The sequence below is a fragment of the Amphiura filiformis genome, chromosome 12 (genome assembly GCF_039555335.1).
Source record: "Amphiura filiformis chromosome 12, Afil_fr2py, whole genome shotgun sequence".
NCBI classification, from domain to species: Eukaryota; Metazoa; Echinodermata; class Ophiuroidea; order Amphilepidida; family Amphiuridae; genus Amphiura; species Amphiura filiformis.
Window position 1 is genome coordinate 64,675,637 of NC_092639.1, and position 24,440 is coordinate 64,700,076.

The window sequence follows — 24,440 nt, forward strand, 5'->3', positions numbered from 1 at the left end:
ATTGGATAATATTTGATCATTGTGATCGGGAAGACAAGGAATTTATCATGGAAATTGACCATGGGTTGGCTAATTCAAAACCAATTTTCTCCTGATTGAGATGGTCTGGATGGCTATGGTTTGAAGTAGGTTATGAACTGTCAGTCAATGTGCTGAGTGGATCCACTGCAGTCATTATGGACAGAGTGTAGTCGTTGTACTCAGCCCAAATAACAAATGTGCTCTGCGCATGACAACTTCACAGCACCAGGGGCGGAATGGACCCCTTACTTTTGGTTTGGACCCTTAAATTACAAGTCAAACTGAGCAACAGATCCGATCAAAACTGCATGGACCCCCTTAAATTTTACGATGCACAGAAGCTTTTATCATGATGATGAGAGTCCAACTCTGATTTCTAAGTCTGTTAAAATATTCCTAAGACTGAGAAAAATAAAGATTTTCTAATGATAGCCGATCATAGCTTAGCCCTTTTTATTAAACAGGAAATTACGAAAACCTTTAGAGTTGGTCACTATTAAAACAGGATAAATAAAAACCTTTGTGTTGGATAGTGACCAACACAAAGGTTTTCGTAATTTATCATGTTTTGAAGAAAAGGCTAGCCTATGATCGGCTATTACAAAATCTTTATTTTATGAAAACCATTGTTTATAAAATAAAGAAGTTTTGAACCGACATATTGTGTGGAGAAGTTATTTTGTGGACTCTAAATCAGTATTTGACTACTTTCAAAATTCAGAACTTTGGACCCCTTAGATTCTCACTGTACCCCTTAAATTTTGGTTTTGCAGGGCTTAAAGGGTCCAGAAAAAATCAACTGGACCCTTTACATTTTTGAGGTTGTGCTATCCCTGCACAGCGCATGTACTCTGTGTATCTGAAAGGGATATATACAGAAATCTGTCACTGCCAAATCACCTGTTATATCCAACACTTTCTATATTTTGACATGATATGGAGTTGCAGTGGTCAGCTTCAAGCTGTAAAGTGTGCTGAGGCTTGTGGATCAACATCTATGTGTTGTGACTGTGCACAGTGCTCTCAAAATCATTGTGCTTGCTTTTCTTTACAATTATAAACATAGCAACATGAGTTAGCAGTTTCTTGTCTCAGGACCAAAACAAAAACAAAGTGCAAAATTTAGAAACCATGTTCTAACATTGAATGTTTGCATAGGTTTGCCAGCAGACGGCACTATGATAGGCCAATGGGCAGTTGATGAATGAATTACTTGGCATATTCTATGAAAACATATGAGTTAGTTCCATGAAATTGACCTGTCTATACTGATTAAACAATTCTTTGAGCAGTTATAGTATTACTTAGTCAGTGATGTTAGTACACATATCATTGTGCACAGCTTCAAATTGTGAGCATTCGCTTAAAGCATTGTATGGCATACACACACATACATTTAAAGATGTCCCATAGATGGGCAGTTGGGCACACTAAGCAGCTGCCTCAACACTTTGATGTCATTGGCTCACTGCGAGTTAATTGCTTTAGGCAAACAATTTATATAGGAGATATATCACTAGGTCCTTTCAAGTAAAGGCCCTAGCAGATAAACAGGTGGACGGTGGATAAGAATCTTATCTATGGACAATGTTGTACTTTAAGTTCACTGAAGTCTGACCCTACCTGTGGTCAAGGCAATTCATATTGTGGTGATGATATGAAAATTGTGGCTTCTAATAATTCAAATCAAGATTGAAGATAGCCATCAATTTGGTATGGTAGCTTTTGCTTTATTTGACCTGAATTGATTGCAGGCTGTAGCAAGAAATTATGGGGTCAATTAATTGTCTTGACTTATAAGGGTTCTCATTCTTATTATCTATTCCACATTCTTAATTATGAGTGCAGACATTTAATGTATACACTCATGTACCCATGCAAGTTAACCCTTACATTCTATTGGTCATCAGCATTGTTCCATCTATTGCACTTACCCACTTCTCACATCTGTCATAGGGGACACCCTCGCGAAATCCCCATTGGTTTGTACAGGGCCTCGAGGTTTAAGTCAATTTTCTTAGCACCGAAAATACCAATTTGCCTTGTCTTTGGTAAGGTAATTATTTAAAGTTGATTTCCCTGATAAGAAATCAAACTTTTGGAATTGTTTCATCAAGAGGTATTTATTTTATGGCGTGTTATGTGATTCCCCCCAATGAGTGCAACGGTAAAAGTGTCCCCTTTGTGTCCGAGGGGAAGCAATCTATCATACAGTTGTTTTACAGACTTATACACAAAGAGCATCCAAATCAGTGATATGAGACAAACTCCACACCATAACAGAAACTCAATATGGCATGGCATCCTTCACATAAATTCTAAATAGCATTTTTACACTAGTTTGCATTTTGTCAGGGAATCAGACACCTTCAGATATGTTGTGTGTCCACACTTCCCATGCAGTTGTGAATATAATAAAATATTGGGTAAATATCCATGTGGAGGTACTAACAGACTTACCCATATATACATACACACATTCAAACAATTAGCTAACAGGTGTTGAGGCTTTTCATGATAGCCTTACATGCACACATTCAAACAATTAGCTAACAAGTGTTGAAGCTTTTCATGATAGCCTTACAACGTACAGGGAGGATATTCATTTTAACCTCAAACTGCTTGCTTCCTTTTCAATTACGACTGTTTGCATTTTTCATTTCCTTAAATTTCCACCTTAACTTTGTAATGTTCTATTATACCCAGACTACTAGAATCTTGGATATTATCTCATGTAGTTTCAAATTTTCGTTACTAAGTACCATGTAATTTGTAGTGTCCTATCAAATTTGTGATCTGGAGCTGGAGTCACAAGACTTCAGCAAGGAGCACACCAAAGCGGGCTATTAGTTGAGCCATGGATGGACGGATGGTATCTGTCACTCTCATCAAAACTATGATAGGAAGTCAGAAATTGAAGTGTGCCCATCACTGTATGGGCCACTTACGGTCAACAAGCAGTTGTTGACAATGTCAGCGTGGTGATGGAGTCTTTGCAGTGGTCTTTGGGGAGGAAGTTTGTGATGGTCATTTGGGACAAGCAAACTAACCTAGCATAAAACATTCTCAACTGGAATCACTATGAACCACAATGGCCTCATCCCAATGGCATAGTTCAATAACCTCAACTGAACAATTATATTGCAAAATTTGACCTCAAGTTGTAGAGTATGAGTTTTTGTACCCAAATTTTCAAAGGTCATTCAATGAATGTACAAATGTATTGGGGTTAGAGAACTGTGTCCCTGATAGATGAGCATGTTGTGGATCCTTGTGAATAGGTCCGACAATTATGAGGATGTTGTCAGTCAATTTATGATGGCAAATTTATGTGCTCTTTCAGGAATGCTTTTGTTTATATGTATTATGAGATGGAGGCACCATTTTCCCCTTTGATTTTGTCATATAATTCGGTTATAGGCCAGACTTTTGATAATATATGTCATAGCATGAAGCATTAAACAAAACAAAATTATCTCAAGGAACATATAGTTCATGAGGTTTACATTATTGGAACTTGTAAAATTTGGACAAGAATGGTAAATGGCAAAAAGAATTTAAATTCAACACATCAAGACACTTCTTTTTCTTCATTGCATTTAATTGTCACATTTGAAGCTACATAAGCAATTATGTTATAAGGAACTTGAGTATCATTGATGGCTTAGTATATGGGTTTTGACCTGTTCCTGGTTACACTACTACTGTGCTTGTAAAAAGTGAAGGCATTTTGGTGGTATTTGATCATATTTCCCAGAATAGGAAAGTTAGCCCTGCTACTTATGCACAATGCATTAATCTTCTGATTGAAGTCGAAAAAATATGCAAAGATTTGCAGAACTTTTTCAATTTTTTGAGTGATTATCTTACTATTATCATTAAGATGTAGTTTATTTGACTTAGGCTTCAGTTACCTGTGAAGGAAGGTCTTGCTTGTCATCAGGGACTAGCCTTTGTGTACACACGGAAATCTGGGTATAGGATAATAGACTTGATTGGTGATTGGAAATGAAGATCTGTGCCGCCACTGTGTCTTTGCTGGATTCACGCTTGAAGGGGATTCCTACCATACTGACCATCAGATTATGACCAGCAATGACCACTGCAATGACCACCTGGAATTAGGCTATTCCAGTTGAAATCCATTCACCCGCTATTGAAGACATGACCTTAATCTCCCACACAGGGAGTGTGAATTTCAAACGGAGCCACCTACCTATTCAGGTAGTCCCATTTGAAATTTACACTCCCTATGTTGGAGATTAAGGTCATGTCTTCCATCTGGAGTATATGGATTTCAACTGAAATATCCCATAATGACAATAATGTCAGCATCAGTGTCTGGGTGGATCCTCCTTGAGAGGACAACATTTTTCACTGACCATTTCAAGGTCATGAATGGTCGGTTAGATTCAGTGAATGGTCAGTGGAATTGTCATCTTGAATTTCAAAATGGCTGCCTTTCCAAATCAGTTTGATTCAGTGATAATTAATGTTCACATCTTGTATAATTGATCAGGCCAAAAAAAAAAAGGGTTTGTCTCAAAGCTCGCGCGCGCATCTGTAAATTTGAGAGATTTGGAAAAAAGAAATGCAGATTTTTTTTTTTTTCAAAATTTTTTTTATAGTTTTTCTGGAAAAATTCGACAAAAATCAGATTTTTTTTCTCCAATACCATGACAAATTGCATTTGTTTTCAAACCACTCGTGAGCATTCAGACAAACCATTATTTTTTTTGGCTCATATGATTGTATCCTTTGGTGTCTAACTACTACCGGTGCAGAGATAGAACTGCAGTGCCTCCTGCATGGATCCCACTTTCTGGAAGAGCCTGAGGGAGGGAGGGATTGCCCTGGGTTTTGAAAAAAAAGGGTACAAATCACATTTCCTAGTGTATCTGATCTACATTTGTCTGCCCTATTTACACAAAAAAGGTAATAGAATACAAGTTTTTTTTAAAAAGAATTTTTATAACTCACAGACCTGCCTTCATATAAATGCCCCCTGCATATCCTATAGTATGATTATTCATGTATATGTTACATAATGAAGTGTAACATATTATAACATAACATTATGAAATATAACATGACAGTTCATAACAGGAATATACTGTAACATAAAAAGGATTTTGATAGACTTAAGTGTTAACATGTATCCTTGTCATCACAACAAATGCATAAAGATCTCCATCGCTGTCAATTTCAAATTTAAAACATTACATCCATCATGATTAAGCTGAAAATATTACCCAGGGATGTAAGTTTTCTGTATTTTTACAGAATTCTGTAATTTTTGTAGTTCAGATTTACGCAATTTCTTTTATTTTCAGCCCATTTTGGGCTTTTTAGCCCGATTTTACGCACTTTTTTCCGTATTTTCCGTATTTTTTCTTCAGGGTTACTTACATCCCTGATTACCAATTATGTAGCACTTTATTTATAATAAGCACATTTATGTTGCCTGTTCGCTCTTTGCACGGATCCGCCATCTTGCTACCAAAACGAGGTTCTCCCTACAAATGCATGCGTGAAAAGTGCATTTTTGTTTCTTGCGCTTTTCTAGCAACGTGCCAGAAGGCTTTTGCAAAGCGTACGCGCAATTAAAGCGTGCGTTTGACAGGTGTACGCATACGCAACACACACTTTGCGGGTGGAACCTCGTTTTGGGATGACCATGCGATCGGCGAATATTGCTGTCACTTCTCTTGCATGGTGCTGAATGCTTTGTTTCAAGGCTTAAAAATAGTTTTGAGATATATCAAGAACCACTGAACAAATAGTAGGCTTGATTGTACTCATTTTGATGCATTTTTCATGCTGATTCCAAATATGGACATGACAATGTACAACTCTGAGAGTTTTGAATTTTTATTTTTAAAGAAAATTTGGAAATTGCCGTCAGCAGTCGATACCTCTGTGGAGAGAGCTAAAACAAAACAATTTTTCTACGATGATACACCATTTTTTGTCACCATAATACATTTTATAACTCATCAATACAAGTGTACAGACATGATAAACATATGTAGGTCACACGAAGGGAAATTAGCCATGATTAGTAGGGATACATTTGATACACTGTTCATATTGTACATTGATGTTGTTTGGGAAGTACACTGTCTATCAGGGGGATCAACTATTTGTAGGTTTCACTTCATTTTCTGATTTCAGTGTATAAATCCATGGATATTTTTAGCTGTGGGTATGATTTGTGAAAATATTCAGGACTGGGGATGGTTTTCTTCATGTTTGTCCAGCAGAAAGCTTATTTTCATTAAGTGGTAGATAAAGTATTTTGTCTGCTTAAATGAATTCAAAAGTTCAACTTTATATCATAATGTCCAATAGTCCATACTGTGGTAATGTTCATTCCAATTTGCTATATAGTAAATATACTTGTAACTTGAATAATGCTGGATAAGATTTGGTAAAATATGACTGTATATAGTATACTTTGATCAGTCTCGCATATGTGTACTTTAACATAGCAGATGGATAATAACATTGCATATAAATATCATTATTTTTATCTTGAGAATCGTCTTGTGACATTTCACCATCAATTGTTATGAACTCATATTTCATACCAAATGTGTCGTCTGCTTTCTATTATACACAGGCAGGTCAATTATATTGTATGGGTCTGCTCTTTTCTCAAAAACTAATAAAGCACTGGTAACAAAAGTTATGTATATTATAGGGGCAAGGAATCCAGTTTCTACACTGGAATTTCAGTGACTCAAGATAAGTAGTTATTGATTTATGTAAAGTGTGCTGAGGCTTGTGGATTAACGTCTAGGCGTTGTGCCTGTGCGTAGCGCACTATAAATCACTGCGCTTTTTATTTTTATTTTTTTATTGATCAAATATTGGTTTTCCCTCATTTTTGACTGTAACTCCACAACTGTTGTCTGTGCTGAAATAAAATTTTCAGTGCAGTAGTTGTAGTCCTTGCCCCTATAATATACATATCTTACTTGTCACCAATGCGCTATAATTTTTGAGAAAAATGCAAAAATAGGCACAAAATTGGCCAGGGGTGTAGTACCCCTTAATCCAAGTATATTTTATGGGCATATCTGATCCAATATCTGATGATAAAGTGTCTTTTGTAGATCAATCAACTACACAAATGATGTAAACCTATACTGTTATACTTTGATAACTAAAATATTTCTGTTCCATTCTTCTCTATCCATTTGCAGTACCAGGACCAGTCACTTCTCTTGCAGTTATTGAAGGCCCTGGGTATCTCTTCCTCCAATGGGAACCTCCTACACAGCCTAATGGGGACATTATAGGATACATAATAGAGTATAGGACACAACCAGTTGAGACAGAGACCGAAGTTGCAGTTACTGTAGATACTGTAGATACAGTTACACCTAGTAAGTACTTGTTACCCCCAATTACTCACAAAATATAAGGAAAATGGTACTGTATACCTGAAGGCTGAATGGAATGGGCCATGCCATTTAAATCCACACTACCCCTGTGGAAGATTTTAGAAATATCTTCCACTTGGGGAATATGAATTTTAAAAGGAATAAACACATGCAGCTCCATTTGAAACTCATCCTCCTTTTGTGGAAGATTCTGATTGAATCTTTCTCCAGAAGGTGTATAAAATTCAAACAGAGCTGCATAATGTTTTTTGAAATTCATACTCCCCCTGTAGAAGATATTTCCCAAATCATAGGGGTAGGTTGGATTTTAAATGGAATAGCCCAATACAGCACCATAACGTATATTTTCATGTATTTCATGAGAATGAGGAGATGTCAATGACATTATCAGTAAGCAACCATGAATGTTTTGGTGAACGATTTAGTTGGATAATATTACTGAAAACTAGTCCAATGGGCTATTCCAGTTGAAATCCATACACCCCTATGGAAGACATGACCTTAATCTTTCACACAGAGGGGGGGGGGTATAAATTTTTAACAGGTAACCCATTTGAAATTCGCACTCCCTGTGTGGAAGATAAAGATCATGTCTTCCATAGAGGATGTATGGATTTTGTTTGGAATTACCCAGTGTTTTCCTTGCCTTTGGTAATAGTGCAGCCATGCCGTGAAGCTATTTTCAATGTAAATTAAATAAGTTGGTATGTTTATTATATAGGCTACAATACAGAATCTTTCCAAATAGAGTGAGAGTGATGTGATACTGTCTGAGATAGAGAACTCTCCATGATCAACCCAAATTTCAACATCATGACTTATATTTGTATCATTAAAACCCATGGGATAAATAATACAATTAATCTGAGCTAGACCTAGGTATAAACCAATATTTTGTTGTCTTATTATTAGGTAAAACAAGAAGGAGAAGGGCTTTAGACATGAGAGCAAGAAGGAGAAGAGCCAATTCCATCCTTACACCAACCTATGGTAAACTAGAGACCAGTGAGACAAGATATAACCTGACGGGCCTAGAACCAGATGTGAGGTTTTGGGTGACTGTAGCTGCTAGGACTAGTGGAGGGATTGCTGTAGATATTGATGGGGTGTATGCATACACAGGTGAGTGCACAATATGTAAGAAAAACATACCGTAAAAACTCAATAGTTAGCATATGTGATTACTATCGAGCGCTTTTAAAACATGCAAACATGAAGAGCCCCATCCACAAAAGTGTAAAGGGTTTTGAGCAAATCATCGATACACATAGTTATATACGAATAAGTAAACCTGCAAATGTGTGTCTCAACCCCATTAGCTCAGATGGTAAAGCGCCGGACATTGGTACAATTTCATGTTTTCAAAAGCTATCGATAGTAAGCACATATGCAAAACTATCGAGTTTTAACGGTATGGTGAGACCAGGGACTGATCACACATAGTATATAATAAGTAAAACATTTTCAAGTTTCTGATTTACACATGATAGCTTTAAAATGGGCTGCTGTTATAAAATCTCTATATATAGTGATAATGAATATTTATTGTAAATTATCTTTGTAAATGAACCATACAATGCATGGTAACTTTGAATAATGGATTTTCAAGACTTCCAATGAGTTTAGTGAAACCATAATTTTTTGGTATATTATTTGCCTGTTGACCTAGGCCTATATTTTCTGTGACTATATGGCACATAGACTAATGCAGGGATTACAGGTCATGTCAACAGGGCATATGTAAATGGAGATTTGGTGCACAATCTGTAGAAAACATAGCAGACTGGATGTATTATTGAGTGATAGGCCTAAAACAGGTTAAATATGGGGGTTTGTATGTGGCAGCTATGTCTTTCAGGCATGAAGATTATTAGTGTTTTAGCTGATTTCAGCATTTTTGGTTATTGTTTGCAGTGTTTTTCAGCCTATTTCTGAATCAAATTCATAGAAAATGGTAAAAAACATGGTTTTCAGCATGGTTTTTTTTTTTCAAGACCAGTTTTCATGACTGGTCTATGCCTTGGTCATTTCAAAATAGGCAAGCGTCTTTAGCATTGTGAATTGGGAGAGATTTGGATTAAGATTAATTATGGTTAGGGTTTATGGTTAGAATTAGGGTTAAGTTTAGGTTTAAAGGGTAGGATATGGTTAGGAATGGGTTTAGGGTTAGCATTAGGGTTATGGTTAGCATTAGGGTTATGGTTAGGTTTAAAGGTATTGGTATGGTTAGGGATTGGTTGAGTGTCAGGGTTAGGATTATGTTTAAGGTTAGGTTTAAAGAGTAGGGGTATGGTAAGTAATAAGATTTAGAGTTAGGATTAGGTTTATGGTTAGGATTAGGATTATGGTGGGTAGCCACTAGGAACTATTCCATTTCCTTCAATATCATTGATATTGAGTTTTTCATAGTGCTATTTCATCTGTTAATTTGTCTACTATCGTTGCATGGTAAAAGTATGTTTCAATTTCTTAATTTTTGAACGAAAAAAAAAAAGATATTGAACAATACAAATGTTGCTCCAAAGTGGGTCTTCTGTATAGTAACAAAGGAACAGGTTCCTAATTGAAAGAGTCTGGCCAGATGCTCTTGTTTTTTTTTTTTTGGTTTTTTTTTTGACGTTGATGTGCTCTGGCTGCTCTGGGAAAAGATTAAAATATGTTCAGGTTCCATATTGACGTAAATTTCTTATTTTGTAAACCTTGTCTTTTTCAGATCCAGCATTGCCAACAAAAGCTCCTGCACCACCTGATGTTGATCCTGATACTACAGAATCATCAGTCACTGATCTGATACCACCAAAGAAGCCATCAGCCTTTGATTATCCTCTGTAAGAATAGAATCTTAATGACACGTTTTGTACTTCTGCTACTTGAATTGTGATGAATTAGATGCTAAATATATTGTTAGGTTGATTAATCATTTACATACACACACACCCCTACACCCCATACACAAATTACAATAACCCACCATGCGCAGACATTCAAACATTCATACATTTTCTAAATTTCAAATGTCAGCTAGTATCAGATGAGTTCACAGAATTAGAGAAGGAGAACTGGCACTCCCTATACCGCCACGTACAATCGTGCCGTCAGCTATGGGGAAAAATTACCATTTATATTTTCTTAAATTTAACTTAGCAAACATCTACCCTTTCTACCCATCCCATGCAGGAGTTCCATCATCATCTTTGTATCTGCTGTAGCATTGGCTGGCTTGGCACTCCTACTCGCCATGATTGTCATGCTGGTATGGTGTCGGGGAAAGGAAGACAGAAAAGCATCAAAAAGAGCCAATTTATGTAAGTATTACTGATAATGATTTTAAAAATCTTTGTTATATGGGGTATAGTATATCATCATCAGTCAGCTGTGAAACAAGCAAACCACAAGCTTCCTCCATCTGCTGAGATCCTGGGCCATTATACAACTTATCCTGGCTGCAGCATGCCATAATGATCTCCCAATACTGCAAGATCACTGTACACTGTCATCCAGGCCTTCTTTTTCCATGTGGTAGAAGATATAGAGCATGTTCTTTCACAAGCTCATTGTTTGGCCATCAGAGTATATGACCCAGGAATTTGAGTTGATGGGCCCTTACTCTAATATTGATAAGTGACTGTGATAGGCAGTGTAAGAAATAAGGCATGCCCTCTGACTAAAAATTCCATGAAAATTGATAGGGCCCAAAGATATTCAGACCTAAAGCCTATGGCTTGTCTCTAAGACTGCTGATAGGGATTGCGACTGACATTTTCCAGCTCGAGTTAAATTTTGGATATAAAAGCAGGAAAAAAAGAAACTATTTAGGGATGTATAGAAGTAAACTTGATCCATGTACTATATAGATAACATAAATAGAGTGCATTCACCTATCCAGGGTATTGGCATACGTTCTAAGGATCATGGGGTTACCAGATATTTTCAGCCCAAATTGTGCATCGAATCGTCAAAAGTGGCCCAATTTTTCTCTTAAACATTGGGTTCTATGGGACTGTGAACTACTCAAAGTCGTTGGAGGCAATATCAAAAAAGTCACCCAATTGTATTATCAACCATTTATTCCAATGGGACATTAAACCATCAAAAGCAGCAGGGGATATCTTCAAAAGTCACCCAATTGGGCTGCCAAATCATAGGTTTGGCAACATTGCTTTGGCATTATATTGAGATATGTCACACATGATAATATACCATAGGGATTTCATCTTCCTGTTGCTTCCTGGGATGCTTGGCAAATTATGAGCGCTTTCCGAAAAACGTCATCAGTTAATTTTAATTTATCCATGTTTGATCAAACTTTGCAATGTAAGTGGTGAATCTTTGTTGGCGAAACTAAAATGCAATTTGAAAGCAACATGTTTACATTTCAGTAGTTAATTCATACTTCTTGTTTTTACAATATTACTGACCTTCAAAGTTTTTTTCCTAAACTAATGCAACTATAGCTAATGAGATAAAATAGAAACCTTCAATAAATATATAATGGAGAATGTCTGAAACTATCAAAAATATGTAAACAAGTATTTAATATTCACCCTTTGCACAGTCGTCTTAAAAAGTATATATTATATGTTGTGTGTGCGTACACCTTTCAAACGCATGCTTATAATTTGCTACAAAAAGTGCTGAAAATAATACCCGTTTTGAAGAACCTTGTTTTGGTAGAAAGATAGCGGATCCATATATATTTTGTATATACAAAGGGTCAAGAGTGATAGTTATAGAAGTATTCTGTTATAGGGGACTTATTTGTTTGTTTGTTTATTTGTATGGCAGTGCTTCCCAATGAGCAGACCGGTAGTCAAGCAAGTAGCAGTAGACAACCTAGTGAAGACTTCATTATGGATACATCAGGCAAATCACCAAGGTGAATGAATATAAGTGTTTTATTATAACAGTGTAAAACTTGGATTGCTACTTCGGTAGCGCAAGCAGAACATGCGTGGCTGTGAGATCAGCCACTGTACCCTGCGGGGTGTTTGAAATTGATTAGAGCCATGGAGGGCCTGTCATATCAGCACTGTGAAAGTGATATATGTGACCTGCTCTGACAAAACCAGGAACAAGTCAAATTTTTGATATTTCATGATTTAAATATAAATGTAAGCACAATAAGCTTTAAAATCATTCCAAAATTATATAAATTACAAAAATTGTAAAATTTGACTTCCAATAATTTCATATAATTATATAATTACAAAAGTGCAATTCAGATTATAAAAGGCATGCACACATGCTTCATGAATAATGGATAATTATACTCAAGCAGAACCATGTTCAGATTCCCAAGTTTGAAACAGTTTTGATATTGTAAACTCATAATTCACCACATTTACTTGAGATACAAATGTTACTATGATTTTTGGCATCTTTCCAATGTGTATGTGTCTTACAAAACAGTTCATAAAGTAGAGGTGGCTACGTCTGCATGAAAAGTTAATTTAGTAAGGTTCCAAGTAGTAAGGATGAAAAGTACATTAAGTAGAGGTGGCTAGCTAGCAATAGGGTTTTATAAAGTGCTAAGACAAAGTCAGATGACTACACTTCATTTCAGCTCAAGTTTTGTAGTGTCACCAATACATTTATGGTTGCGCCGTATATTTGCTAGTCAGGTTTCATTTAACAGGTGCATTTCAATACTGCGACCAGTGAATTACACACCTACAATACTACCTAACTTGAGATGAATAAAATATTATTCAAAAATCACATTTTTCTTGACTAAATATTCAATATCTTCCTTGCAGTAGCTTAATGGAAGCCACCAGACTATCGTCCTCCATCCATACCATCGCAGGTGATGAATATGGTGACCTCAGTATGATGGAGAATGGGCCATTGGATCCTACCAGACCTAGAGCATTGTCATCACCCATCAATCATATGATGCAAGGAGCTAATGGGTCAGCTGAACCTGTTGCATATGCAGAGGGAGGTGGGCCATCTGGTGGAGCCAGGGGTGGCTCTAGGGGACATGGCAGGGGTGTACAAGGAAGGCTTTATACACAGTCAAAGAGTAAGAGTCATTCAGTTGTTAATGTTAAAGATGTTGGTCATAGAATTAATGTGTGATTGGGTATTTGATAAGATTGATCGATTGATTGATTGATTGATGTTGTAAATATGTATCCCAGAATTAATTGTGTGACTGGGTAATCAATCGGTTGATTGTTTGATAGATCGATCACCTGACTAACTGATTGATTGATTATATTCATTGATCATTGGAGTGAGTGACGAGTGTACATTTGCATGAGTGAATTGTCTTTTAAAATTATATAAACTGTTTGGGAAAATCCATGTGAAAATGTTCTTATTCTCTTTGTCGGGCTAACGTCATGCACAGGAGAAAAATGCCAAAACACTAACATATGCATACTCAGTCTTGTAATGTTTCCCTTTTGTCACACTGGTTGATAGTCGCACACTTGAAATTCTCTGCAAAATGGGCAACACACCCACATGTGTGACTGCCAGAATGACAATGTAACATTTGTAGAGTAGCAACATATTAATTAAGTTCATATTCTATCTTATAATATAATTTCAGGTCCCAGACACAGTAGATATCAGCAAGTCAATTTACCTCAAGCTGCTCCTGATGGCTCAGAAACAACACCAGAAAGATTAGAAGAGTTGTATTCAAAGGTAAGCCCCAGGACTACACATGCCACCAAATGGTTATTGAACTTGCCTACACTTTTTATCAGCATTCGTTCAGAGATAGTAAAGAATGAGATGTGACTCTGTACAAACGACCTATACTGAAGTTGAGGACAGCAAAAAAAATGTGACTCTTAATAAATTAATAATTAATAAATTATCCATGACGTAATGAACATGTTGAAACAATCGCAGAACAAAGTTTTGCTTAGTCTCAGGTCAGACTGTTTGTCAGGACTGGCACAAACTGGTTGTGTAGGAGACCAGCACGGGTTTGCATGATAATGGATTAAGAATCACATATCTATTCAGTATAAGATGGCACATGACCAAGTTTGTTTTCCACAGACATACTCATAGTTTATATCATGAAAGAACATGTTCAAGTTGTAGCAACATTCACTAAAGCTACAGTGCAGTTTCTAAAAGTTTATGCCATTTGACCTTTGTCTCTGGGGACCCTGTGTACTTTTCCAATGGTCATGTTCCATCTTACAGTGAACCAACTGTATTGTACTGTCCTCAAACTAGCTCCGGAGAGTCTCAGGCCTGATTCGTGTGCACTCTTCAAATGCCAATTTTAACACATGTACTGGTTAAACATGGAAGAGGGGTTATGATTGGCTAATTGAATGATGCCATGAATATTGCAATCCCAGTCTCTGAAACAAGCTGTGTAGTATTGTGTATCTTTTTACACAATGATGAGGACAAGTGCACCTGCAACTTGAAAGTTAAATACCCCATGGCATCTTCCATGCATCTGTTGAGATGTTATCCAACCATGTAAACACACCCCAAACTGCATCATGTGTATACTATAATTATTATAATATTTTGCAGTAAACCTTTGATGAGAGCGTATTTTAAGCATACATTGCATATTTACTGCATTGAAATGCACTTGTCTCTTATTGGCTGCTGAGGCGATCTGCTGTTGCCGAGTGAAAATTTATGAATGAACTTTGTGCCGTACGCCTTGTTAGCTCTGATTTTGCAACATCACAGTAGTACGCACTCGTCAAGTTTACTGCAAAATATTATAGTGCATTATTAATTTCCACATCCTTGTATGCTTGATCATTTCAAAAAGGGTCAGATTACAAACAATTTTAAAATAACCGATTGTAAACTGATATTGTTTACTAAAACTAAAATAAATATATTAATTTGAAAAATAGAAACATTTTATTTAACCAACCTTACAATTTGATTTTAAATTTCATTATTTTCCTTGCTATAGGTCAACCGTTCATCACGAGGGCCTAACAGAATGAAGAAAGACAGTTTAGCAGCAATTGCCGTATTACTAGATGAAGAAGAAGAAGGCAGCATGAGATCTGCTGATAGCTCATCCGTTGTAATTGCAAACCAAAGGACTACATTATGATGAGGCAGCTAGTATGGGAGCTGTGACTCTGTAATAAATATTATATGAAGTCGGACAACATGTAGCAATAATGCTCTCATCTGATGATGATGAAGCCATCCAAGTTCTTCCTTCAGGCATCTTGAGTAGTTCGAGAGAGGGATACAGTATGTTTTCCTTTGAAATTGAGTTGAATTCCAAACCTCAAGACTTCAGTGAGAAGAAGACTAATTTGTAGTTCTAGCTTTTCTGGACATATTTTGGAGTGAGAAGTAGAACAGGCTCAGTTTCCTTTGATCATGATGCGCCAATTCCACGCTCGAACGAACGGTGGAGTTAGAGTGTCATAAATGGCATTGGTGTCAGACTGAGTACAGGGCCAGTGCCAAGTGAAAAGCTCAGTTTCCTGGTGAAAATTTTACACTTGAAACAGTTGGAACTGATGAGTTAGAATTATGTTTTAAGAGCTCAGTAAGGAGGAAGCATGAGAGGCTCATACCATTGGGAAAATTTCACCCTTCAAACAGTTGAAACTGTTATGTATCTGAAAAGTATTGAAACTTGTATTGGAACAAACTAATTTTGGTCAATTTTTGATGGATACTGGCATTATGAATGAAGCCTCCCACCTTCATCAGTGAGGTGATAGTATTGAGTATGGACTCGTATCTTCTTTGAGAAAAGTGAAATATGCTGCAGTTTTTGATACCAACAAGTGACATAAAATGAGACTCTTTGGCTTGATAAAAGCCAGAAGATACAAACATTCTCAACAGCCTTCTGAAGAGAGAAACTTAATGCTGCTCTTTGATGGAAAACTTATTTAATTTCACCACATTGGTGCTATGCAGCCATGTTGGATTACACAATTGACTGAATAACTGTAATACATGCAATTGTTGATGCTCATAAATAAATGAGGAGTATAGATTCAAAATGTGACATATCCAACGGCTGCCTTGTGTGTGTGTGGGGGGGGGGGGGGTCTATAGGAATATTGTTATTTTATATTAAAGATACTTTTGTAATGACTAACCAGGGGAGGGGAATTAAATAGTGTGCATATGATATCAAAAGCTGTACACTAAAATATAACATTAAAATTATCAATAACAATATTGAAAAATAACTAACCCAGCAAACACAAAAGGTTAGAAATGGTTGCCAGAAAATGTTAAAATGTTGGGTTATATAAAGGGTATAAAACATTTTCATAACATTAAAAAATATTTTTGAAAAATTAATGCAAACTATTTTAACACAATGTTACTGAAGTGTTGACGAAATAAAAAAATGTTTGTAAAAGGCATTTTACACTAAAATTTTGACATTTTAACAATTTTGTTGTAGTGTCTGTTATCTTTATATAACCCAACATTTATAATGTTATTAAAACATTGTTTTTTTACCAAAACCCAAAATATAACCTGTTTAAAACATTTTGTGTTTGCTGGGAAGGCAGCATAAGGTTTATCACAATTAGCACCTGTACTCATTTTATGTTCACAGAAAATTGACTGGTAGTTGTTGATACCAACAATTGATCTTATACCACAGGCACTACTGGCCAAACGATCAGCCTCTAAAAACTTTTTTGATTGGTTAAAAAGAGGGCTATATCATGTTTTGAGCCATTCAGAGATATTGTAAGAATTGTCAGTACAGGTGACAAGGGGATTAAGCTCAAAATTGCTCAAAGTTCTATTTTGATTGGTTACACAATACATTATCATGGAAGAAGAATAGAGCACGAAGTCCGATGGAATTGCAACTCCGTTCGCGACGTGAGGTCAGTGACGTCAACACTTGCAACATGTGGACGTAGATGGCAGCAGCATTTTTCTGTCATTAGCATAAGTCTCCACAGCACTACGCAGTAGGCCGTAGGTGGCAGCAGCATTTTTCTGCAGTTTTCAGTAGGCTATCAGCACAGGGTAATACACAGGGGAAGCCGACGCTGTCGCCATCTTTTTGTATTGCGCTAGTATAGAAGTTGCAACGGCCTGACATTATATCATGTAATAAACTAGATTGCTTTACATTCCTTTTTTGATAAACAATATTCATACCATTCCATGCATAAAACATAACACATCCCAAGTTACTGCTGCCCAGAGAAAAAAGGGACGGATATATTTATAATATGACCTTGTGACCCACCATATCTTAACGCATAGGCTCAACCTCTTTCAATCCAATCTGAGATGAATGTTAATGAAGTAAATAATCAATGTGGGTGATAAATCTTAACCAATAACAGATAGGTAAGCGTACATGTTGATCAGTTCTTAGGCACAATGCATTATGCAGCACGGTGGCTGAGCGGAACGGGTTACGACTCATAATCGGAAGGTTGCGGGTTCGAGCCCCGGCGACGCCATCGTGTTGTGCCCTTGAGTAAGGCACTTTATCTCAATTACTCCTCTCCACCCAGGTGTGAAATGGGGAGCTGTTATGAATACTGTCCATTGAGCGCCGCCTAAAGGTATGAGCATGCCTTGGGCATTGTATGGCAGCTGACATATTCTAACGACGTGGAATAAATGTAAAGCGCTTTGGTACATGTTCACATGTGAAAGGCGCTGCATAAATTTCCCCAATTTTTTTTTTATTAACCCAACCTTCTGTGAACCAAACCAATGTGGTGGGTCAGGTAACATAAACCAAAGGGCCTGCATAAACAACCAAGGCTGCATTTTTAATGAGGTAGCATCATGGCCACTATTAGAGTGCATGGTTTGTATATTCCAAATAGAGTAGACCATGTTTTTCATGTATAGCTGTTGGATCAGAACAGAATAGAGGTTATCCACTTTACTCATGCGTGACTTCTAACAAAATGCGCTGATTCCCGTAGTATTCCTCATTAAAACCAATTCAATGCACGACCTTGGAGTTGCCTGCATGACTTTGGCGGGCTATTTTGAAGCAGTCATGGTTGCACATGCAGGTACTTCTTTTGAAAGTCCTAAACAAGGTATAGCAGTCGTTGATAGGATATGCAACTTATAGAACACGAATAACCTCTATTGGTGGCCTTTCCATGGTCAGAGGGCTTAAAGGGATGATAAATAAAATGGTCTACTGAAGTAGACTAGTAATATTATTAACCAATCAGATGTACTGTAAAGTGTAAGAGATGCAGTAGTGTCATAGGGCCAAGTTATAAATCAAACGCCATGAAACAGAGCTCCAGGTGATAGTTTATTTTTTATTTGGAGTTTTCTTTACATACCCATGTTTTACATTATTATGTTTTGATGAATCCAAGTATGTGAAAATATTGAATCCAAAACATTATGACGATAAAACTGGATCTCGAGGATTTATATATTTATAGGTCGACTCACCTACTTCTTGTCCAATATTTTAAAAGTCATAGCTCAACCAATAAATATGGGCTAAATCGTCCAATTTTTTTTTAATATAGGTACCAGAATGGAACACAATTTACACAATTTATATTTCAACTCATCAATTCTGTGTGAAAGTGTGTTCCATGAATATTGTTGTAATTACTGTAATATTTTTAAACATGTATATATTTGTAAATATAGCTCTTTTTATACCAAATATTTGTAAGGTTTTTGTATATTTTGCTGAAGTATTGTTGTGAACCATGTGTGTTTTCATGAGTATATTACTCATAAATTATGATTGATTTAATTTGGAACAAAGGTAATTATTTGAATAAATTGGTGAAGGAAATTATTTTGCACAAGTTGATACTTCACTGATAGGCTATTCCATTTAATATCCACACTACCCACTTTGTTTAAATACAGTAAGCCAAAAAATTAAGGTACCAGTTGTGTTCCCCCCTGTATATCTATTATAAAGATAAATGTGTCAAAATTAAAACAAGCAGCCAATACCTGTACTCTTTAGCTCTGATTTAAGACCTCATTTGTTGAAGTTGGTTGAAAATTAAAGAAACGGTGGTCTCAAACCTAATAAAGAAACGAAATCAAAAGTTGCACTTTTGTGTTCTAATCAATGAAAGCACAACGCTAATTTTAACATGTTAATCAATGGAAGCACGGCGCTGGTTCTCTTGTTCGTGAACGCATTGTGTGCAAATCAATAGGGCACGCAATGGAGCAAACTGCAACTTTTACATTGGCATCTTCCTTGGGTTTTTGGATCGTCATATCTTTATTTCTTGAACAATTTGAACAAATGAAGTCTTAAATTCGAGCTAAAAGATACAGCTATTGACTGCTGGTTCCAATTATGAAATATCTGTCTTTGTTTAGGCATGGAAATATTTCCATGGTTTAGGATATACAAGGGGTGAATATAACTGGTACCTTAATTGTTTGGCTTACTGTATGTAGTGGTTCCTCAGAATAAATAATAATTGTTGTCATTCAAATGGTCATTATATCTTTGTCAATCAAGTTCTATCAAATGCATAAATCTGTCCCATTGCAAAATTTCCCTGGTGTTTTATTTCTTCAAATTATTTCCTTTGTTCCAAGTGTGATGTTACTTTTTGAGCCTGTTTTATGTTTGTGTGAATGGATAATGGGCTATTGCAGTTGAAATCCACACACTCCGTATGGAAGACATGACCTTAATCTTCCACACATGGAGTGTGAATTTCAAATTGGGGTTACCTGAATGGGTGACTCCATTTGAAATTTACACCCCTCGTGTGGGAGATTAAGGTCATATCATCTGTAGAGGGTGTATGGGTTCCATCTGGAATAGCCTGGTGTGTGACCTATTAATATATATTGTGCCTTTGTACAATAATGTGTGCTATTTGTGTCTTATTAAGCAAATTTATATTGCAAGAAATTTGGAAAGGTAGATTTACAAAATATTGTGAATATAAAAAGTTTGTTGTTTAATGATTTATACACAAAATAAATGCATTCCATCAACTCTTGTGGATAAGTTTCTTTATTCTTTCTTTATAAGACTATTTAATACATTGTCTTAGTAATATGCGGTCGAATCCAACGAAAAGTGTACACGGCATGTTCAGGGCCATAACTTAAGTATTAATCAATTGGCATTCGTTTTTGTATTGTGTTTATTCGCCGTGATCATACGCTTCGCGCCATATATAATAAGACCCCCTTATGTGACCCCAAAACATGCTATTTTTACCCATTTTATCAAAATATTTCTTAAAGTATTTTAAAAACATCTAAATCAGTTATGAAAAGAAGTCATTGGATTGAATCTAAATTGATTTCCGAAAGGTGTGTATTCAAAGATTGCCTGTTCAATTTTTCACATATTTGTACATAATTATGAATTTTTGTGATAATTTCTTGAGTGGTATTTTTTACATTACCTACGAATACAATTTTTCATAGCACTAGATATATCTTTAAAAATGGAAATCACTAATAAATGCATAATTGATACAAGCTTTGATATGTCCAATACTGAAATACATTGCATTCGGACATCTTCTTTATTATTGTGTTTAGCTGCCAGAAATTCTAAATGGCACAAAGGTAGGGTTGGTAAGAAATATGCATTACCTCCGAATACATGTTAAAAGCTGTGCCATTTCCACAAACTGAGAGAATAGTAAACAATAGTTAAGCAATAGGTGCAGGGTAATACACTCTTTATTTCTACCAAGTTTCAATAGCCTGCGGTTAAATATTTCTGAGATGTCAACAATAAAAGCAAGTATTCAGTAGTTAAATTTCGGTAACCGAATGTTACCTTAATACAATTTGACATCATGACAGTATTGTGAAACACCGCCATTCATGCCAATGCCCATATTGGTACATAACGAAGGCCTGTGTGTTTGCTATCAAATCATATGTCAATGAAAGTTGCGAATTCACATACATGCCCACCATGCAAAACTGAATACGGCTTAATGTTGAAAAATATGTACTGAAATAGACGACGGTCTGCTCATTTGAAAGAAAAATCAGATTCGAAGAAGATTAGAATGGGATGAATACTTGGATTTGTCAGCTGTCATGTGTGTTTCATTTTAAACGTTTACCGACCTTCTGGTTTCTGAGTAATTTGTGTCCAAATTGGTTTATTCGAAGGTTTTCGCTAAGTTTACCTACGAATACCATGGACAAAAACGAATTTTCTCATTGTCTCATGATCCACAACACAGTGGTGGACCCTAGTATAAAGCTAATTATAGTTGCCCTCAAACGAAAGGCCACAAGACGTATCTGGTTCCAAGATGGACTTCACAAGTTTGCAATAATGGTTTTAAGCGATTTGTGTGCAATTAAGCAAATTAAAGTCACTTTAGTGCATTTGTTTCTTACTTCAATCCTCTTTCAACCGCTGTGAACCGACATTAAATATACATGATAGGGTCTCAAGTATCAATAAACGCACATAAAGAAAATAATATATTCAAACTGCTTTATAAAATGATGATTTGATTGCGATATCCACCAAAAGTCTAATTCTTACCTACAAATACTGAAATGTTACTTACGAATACAGCATAATACATGACATGTGTAAAGAAGTGTCTCTACCAATGGAAATTAATTGTCAAAACTTTAAGCGGTACCCGGACAATATATTATTACCCATATACGGATTCATTCAACAATTATTTATTATGTAAATTTGCTGTTTAACTACTTGTATATATCAAAATGAAGTGTTCAAAATCTTGCTAAAAGCATCAAAAATTTTGATCTAAGGTAAAAGCACTTATTCATTTGGACGTACCATCTGAAAGAGATCTAAAAACTACCATTTTATTCATTCATTATCATAATAGCAAAATTTGACCCTCTAAACTTAATATAGAAATTGTTAAATTGCTCATGTTACCTACGAATACCCGGGATTCTTCACCTATCATTTTATAAAGCATTAGGTGTATGCGTATAATTCCTAATATTCCTGAAAACAGATATCCCACTCGTTCTTATACAATATGTAAATTTATTCAAACTCATTTGATAAATAAAATACAGAAACTGACCTAAACTTCATTTTCAAAAATAAACTAGCATACATTGACTAAGATCATATTGATCGCATTATAAAAATAAAAACAACTATTTTCTGGTTGAGCTAGCATTTTCCTGACACCTCGTGGTCTACATAACATGAAAAAAGTGTTAATGGGAATATTCCATTTGTTTTAGGTTGATTAGTATTGCGATAGTGAAAGCATCCTAGTGGTATTCGTAGGTAACATTGGGTTTTGATGTCACATTTACTATCACACGTCCTGGATTTATTTTTCAAGATTAGTGATGGCACTTTTGGTTCCTATAAGGCCAACATGCCATCAATCAATGGGCAAAAAGAAAAAATTGTGGAGACATTTTTATTTTGGACTTTTATTTTTGGCCTGTGGACACTTTTGGTTGGATTCAACCATACATATATATAGTAATATACATTGCAGTAATCATTACATTAAAGTCTATTTTAAGGGCTGGGGTATGAACGTTTGCACAGTAATTTTTGTGGTACATGAGATCACATCAGACATCGAATTCTGAATACGAAGAATGTCCTTCTGATATCAAATAATTTATATTTTTTGAAATTCGTGATATAATACTAATTTAATGGCAAATTATTCAAAATTGATATTTGTTGTGACATTTAACAGTACTCAAAGTAGAATTGATAAATCTAATGATATGTACTTAAAGTGTGTGTAGCTGGGAGGGAAAGCCGATGATCATTTAAAAAATTTTGATATTTTGTATCGAAAATCTTGATTTTTTCCCCAAATCACCTAAAAAATTAAGTCCTTTTGGGGAAAAAAATGTGTGTCTTCAATACAAAATGTCACAATTTTCAAATGATCGTTGGCTTTTTCTCCCAGCTACATACACTTTAAGTACATATTATTAGATTTATAAAATTTACTTTGAGGACTGTTAATTATGAAAAATAACAAAAATATAAATTTTTAATAATTTGCCATAAAATTTGTATTATATCGCCAATTTCAAAAAAGGACATTCCTTGTATTCATAATACAATTTGATATGTCTGATGTGCTCTCATGTCCCACAAAAAATACTGTGCAATAACGTTGTTACCAGAGCTCTTAACTTAAAATAATGTAGCTGGAAGCTTACAAAATATTTTTTGACACTTCTTATTTATTGCTCTAAACTGAACTGCACTGATTTAATGAAAATTTGGTTCTCAACAAGTTGAGACTACCCTGCTTCAAGCAGGGAAATGATAACTGCATATTACTTGTTGAGAGTGAAATTGCAGAAATCAATGCACTCATCAAGCATGTCTCTCTGAGATGCTGATGCATTGAACAATATAAACATTCCTGTAATGCCACTACCTTATAGTCTTTCTTAGTTTCAAACCTTAACCTTAACATTCCAAACCTCCCATCACCAATGTACTAGGCCAAAAAAAAAATACATGTCTCAAAGCTGGAGAATTTAGAATCCAATGCAGAATGATTTTCCCCCTTTTTTTTCCAGACTCAAAACTCGGTCAAAATAAGCTCAAGATGCTCAGAACATTCTTACAAATTCTTATAAATTGGTAAATTTCTTCAAGAAGAATGCACACTGCAAAACTTGACCACCTATTTCTTCCCTACGCAAACAATTTGATATGAGAGCAAATATATGAAAGAAAATGTTGAAAAACATCATCATCATCAGCCAGCTGCGGAGCAGGCGACTACAAGCTTTCTCCAACTATTGCGATCTTGGGCAAGTGAAACAATTTTGTTTGGCTGCAGCATCCCTTCAGTATCTCCCAGGAGGTGCTGGACACACTGTAAGGACAGTGTGCGCGGCCGTCACGAAAAACGAGGGGAGACATTATGTATAAGATAATGGCCAAGGATTAGAACGTGAGTGGATAAGAATGGCTGAGTCGCGCAGCGACGAAGCCATTCTTATACACTCACGTTCTAATCCGCGGCCATTAACCGACTTAATACACACCTATGACGTCGCGCTATTGTTTTACCGCTCCATTATTTTTCACGAATGGAGTGTTATTGA

General features: G+C 35.8%; 1 protein-coding gene across 1 annotated transcript in view; it reads left to right on the forward strand.

The window, feature by feature from the left end:
- The window catches only part of LOC140166573 (contactin-3-like), a 177,565-nt gene extending 162,043 nt beyond the window's left edge, over positions 1 to 15,522 (forward strand). The window contains 8 exon segments of the mRNA XM_072190069.1: positions 7,230 to 7,412; positions 8,343 to 8,552; positions 10,144 to 10,258; positions 10,608 to 10,735; positions 12,216 to 12,306; positions 13,187 to 13,455; positions 13,990 to 14,087; positions 15,346 to 15,522. Coding sequence (XP_072046170.1) covers positions 7,230 to 7,412; positions 8,343 to 8,552; positions 10,144 to 10,258; positions 10,608 to 10,735; positions 12,216 to 12,306; positions 13,187 to 13,455; positions 13,990 to 14,087; positions 15,346 to 15,492 — 1,241 coding nt within the window. The 3' untranslated portion in view covers positions 15,493 to 15,522.
- Positions 15,523 to 24,440: the final 8,918 nt, after the last annotated feature.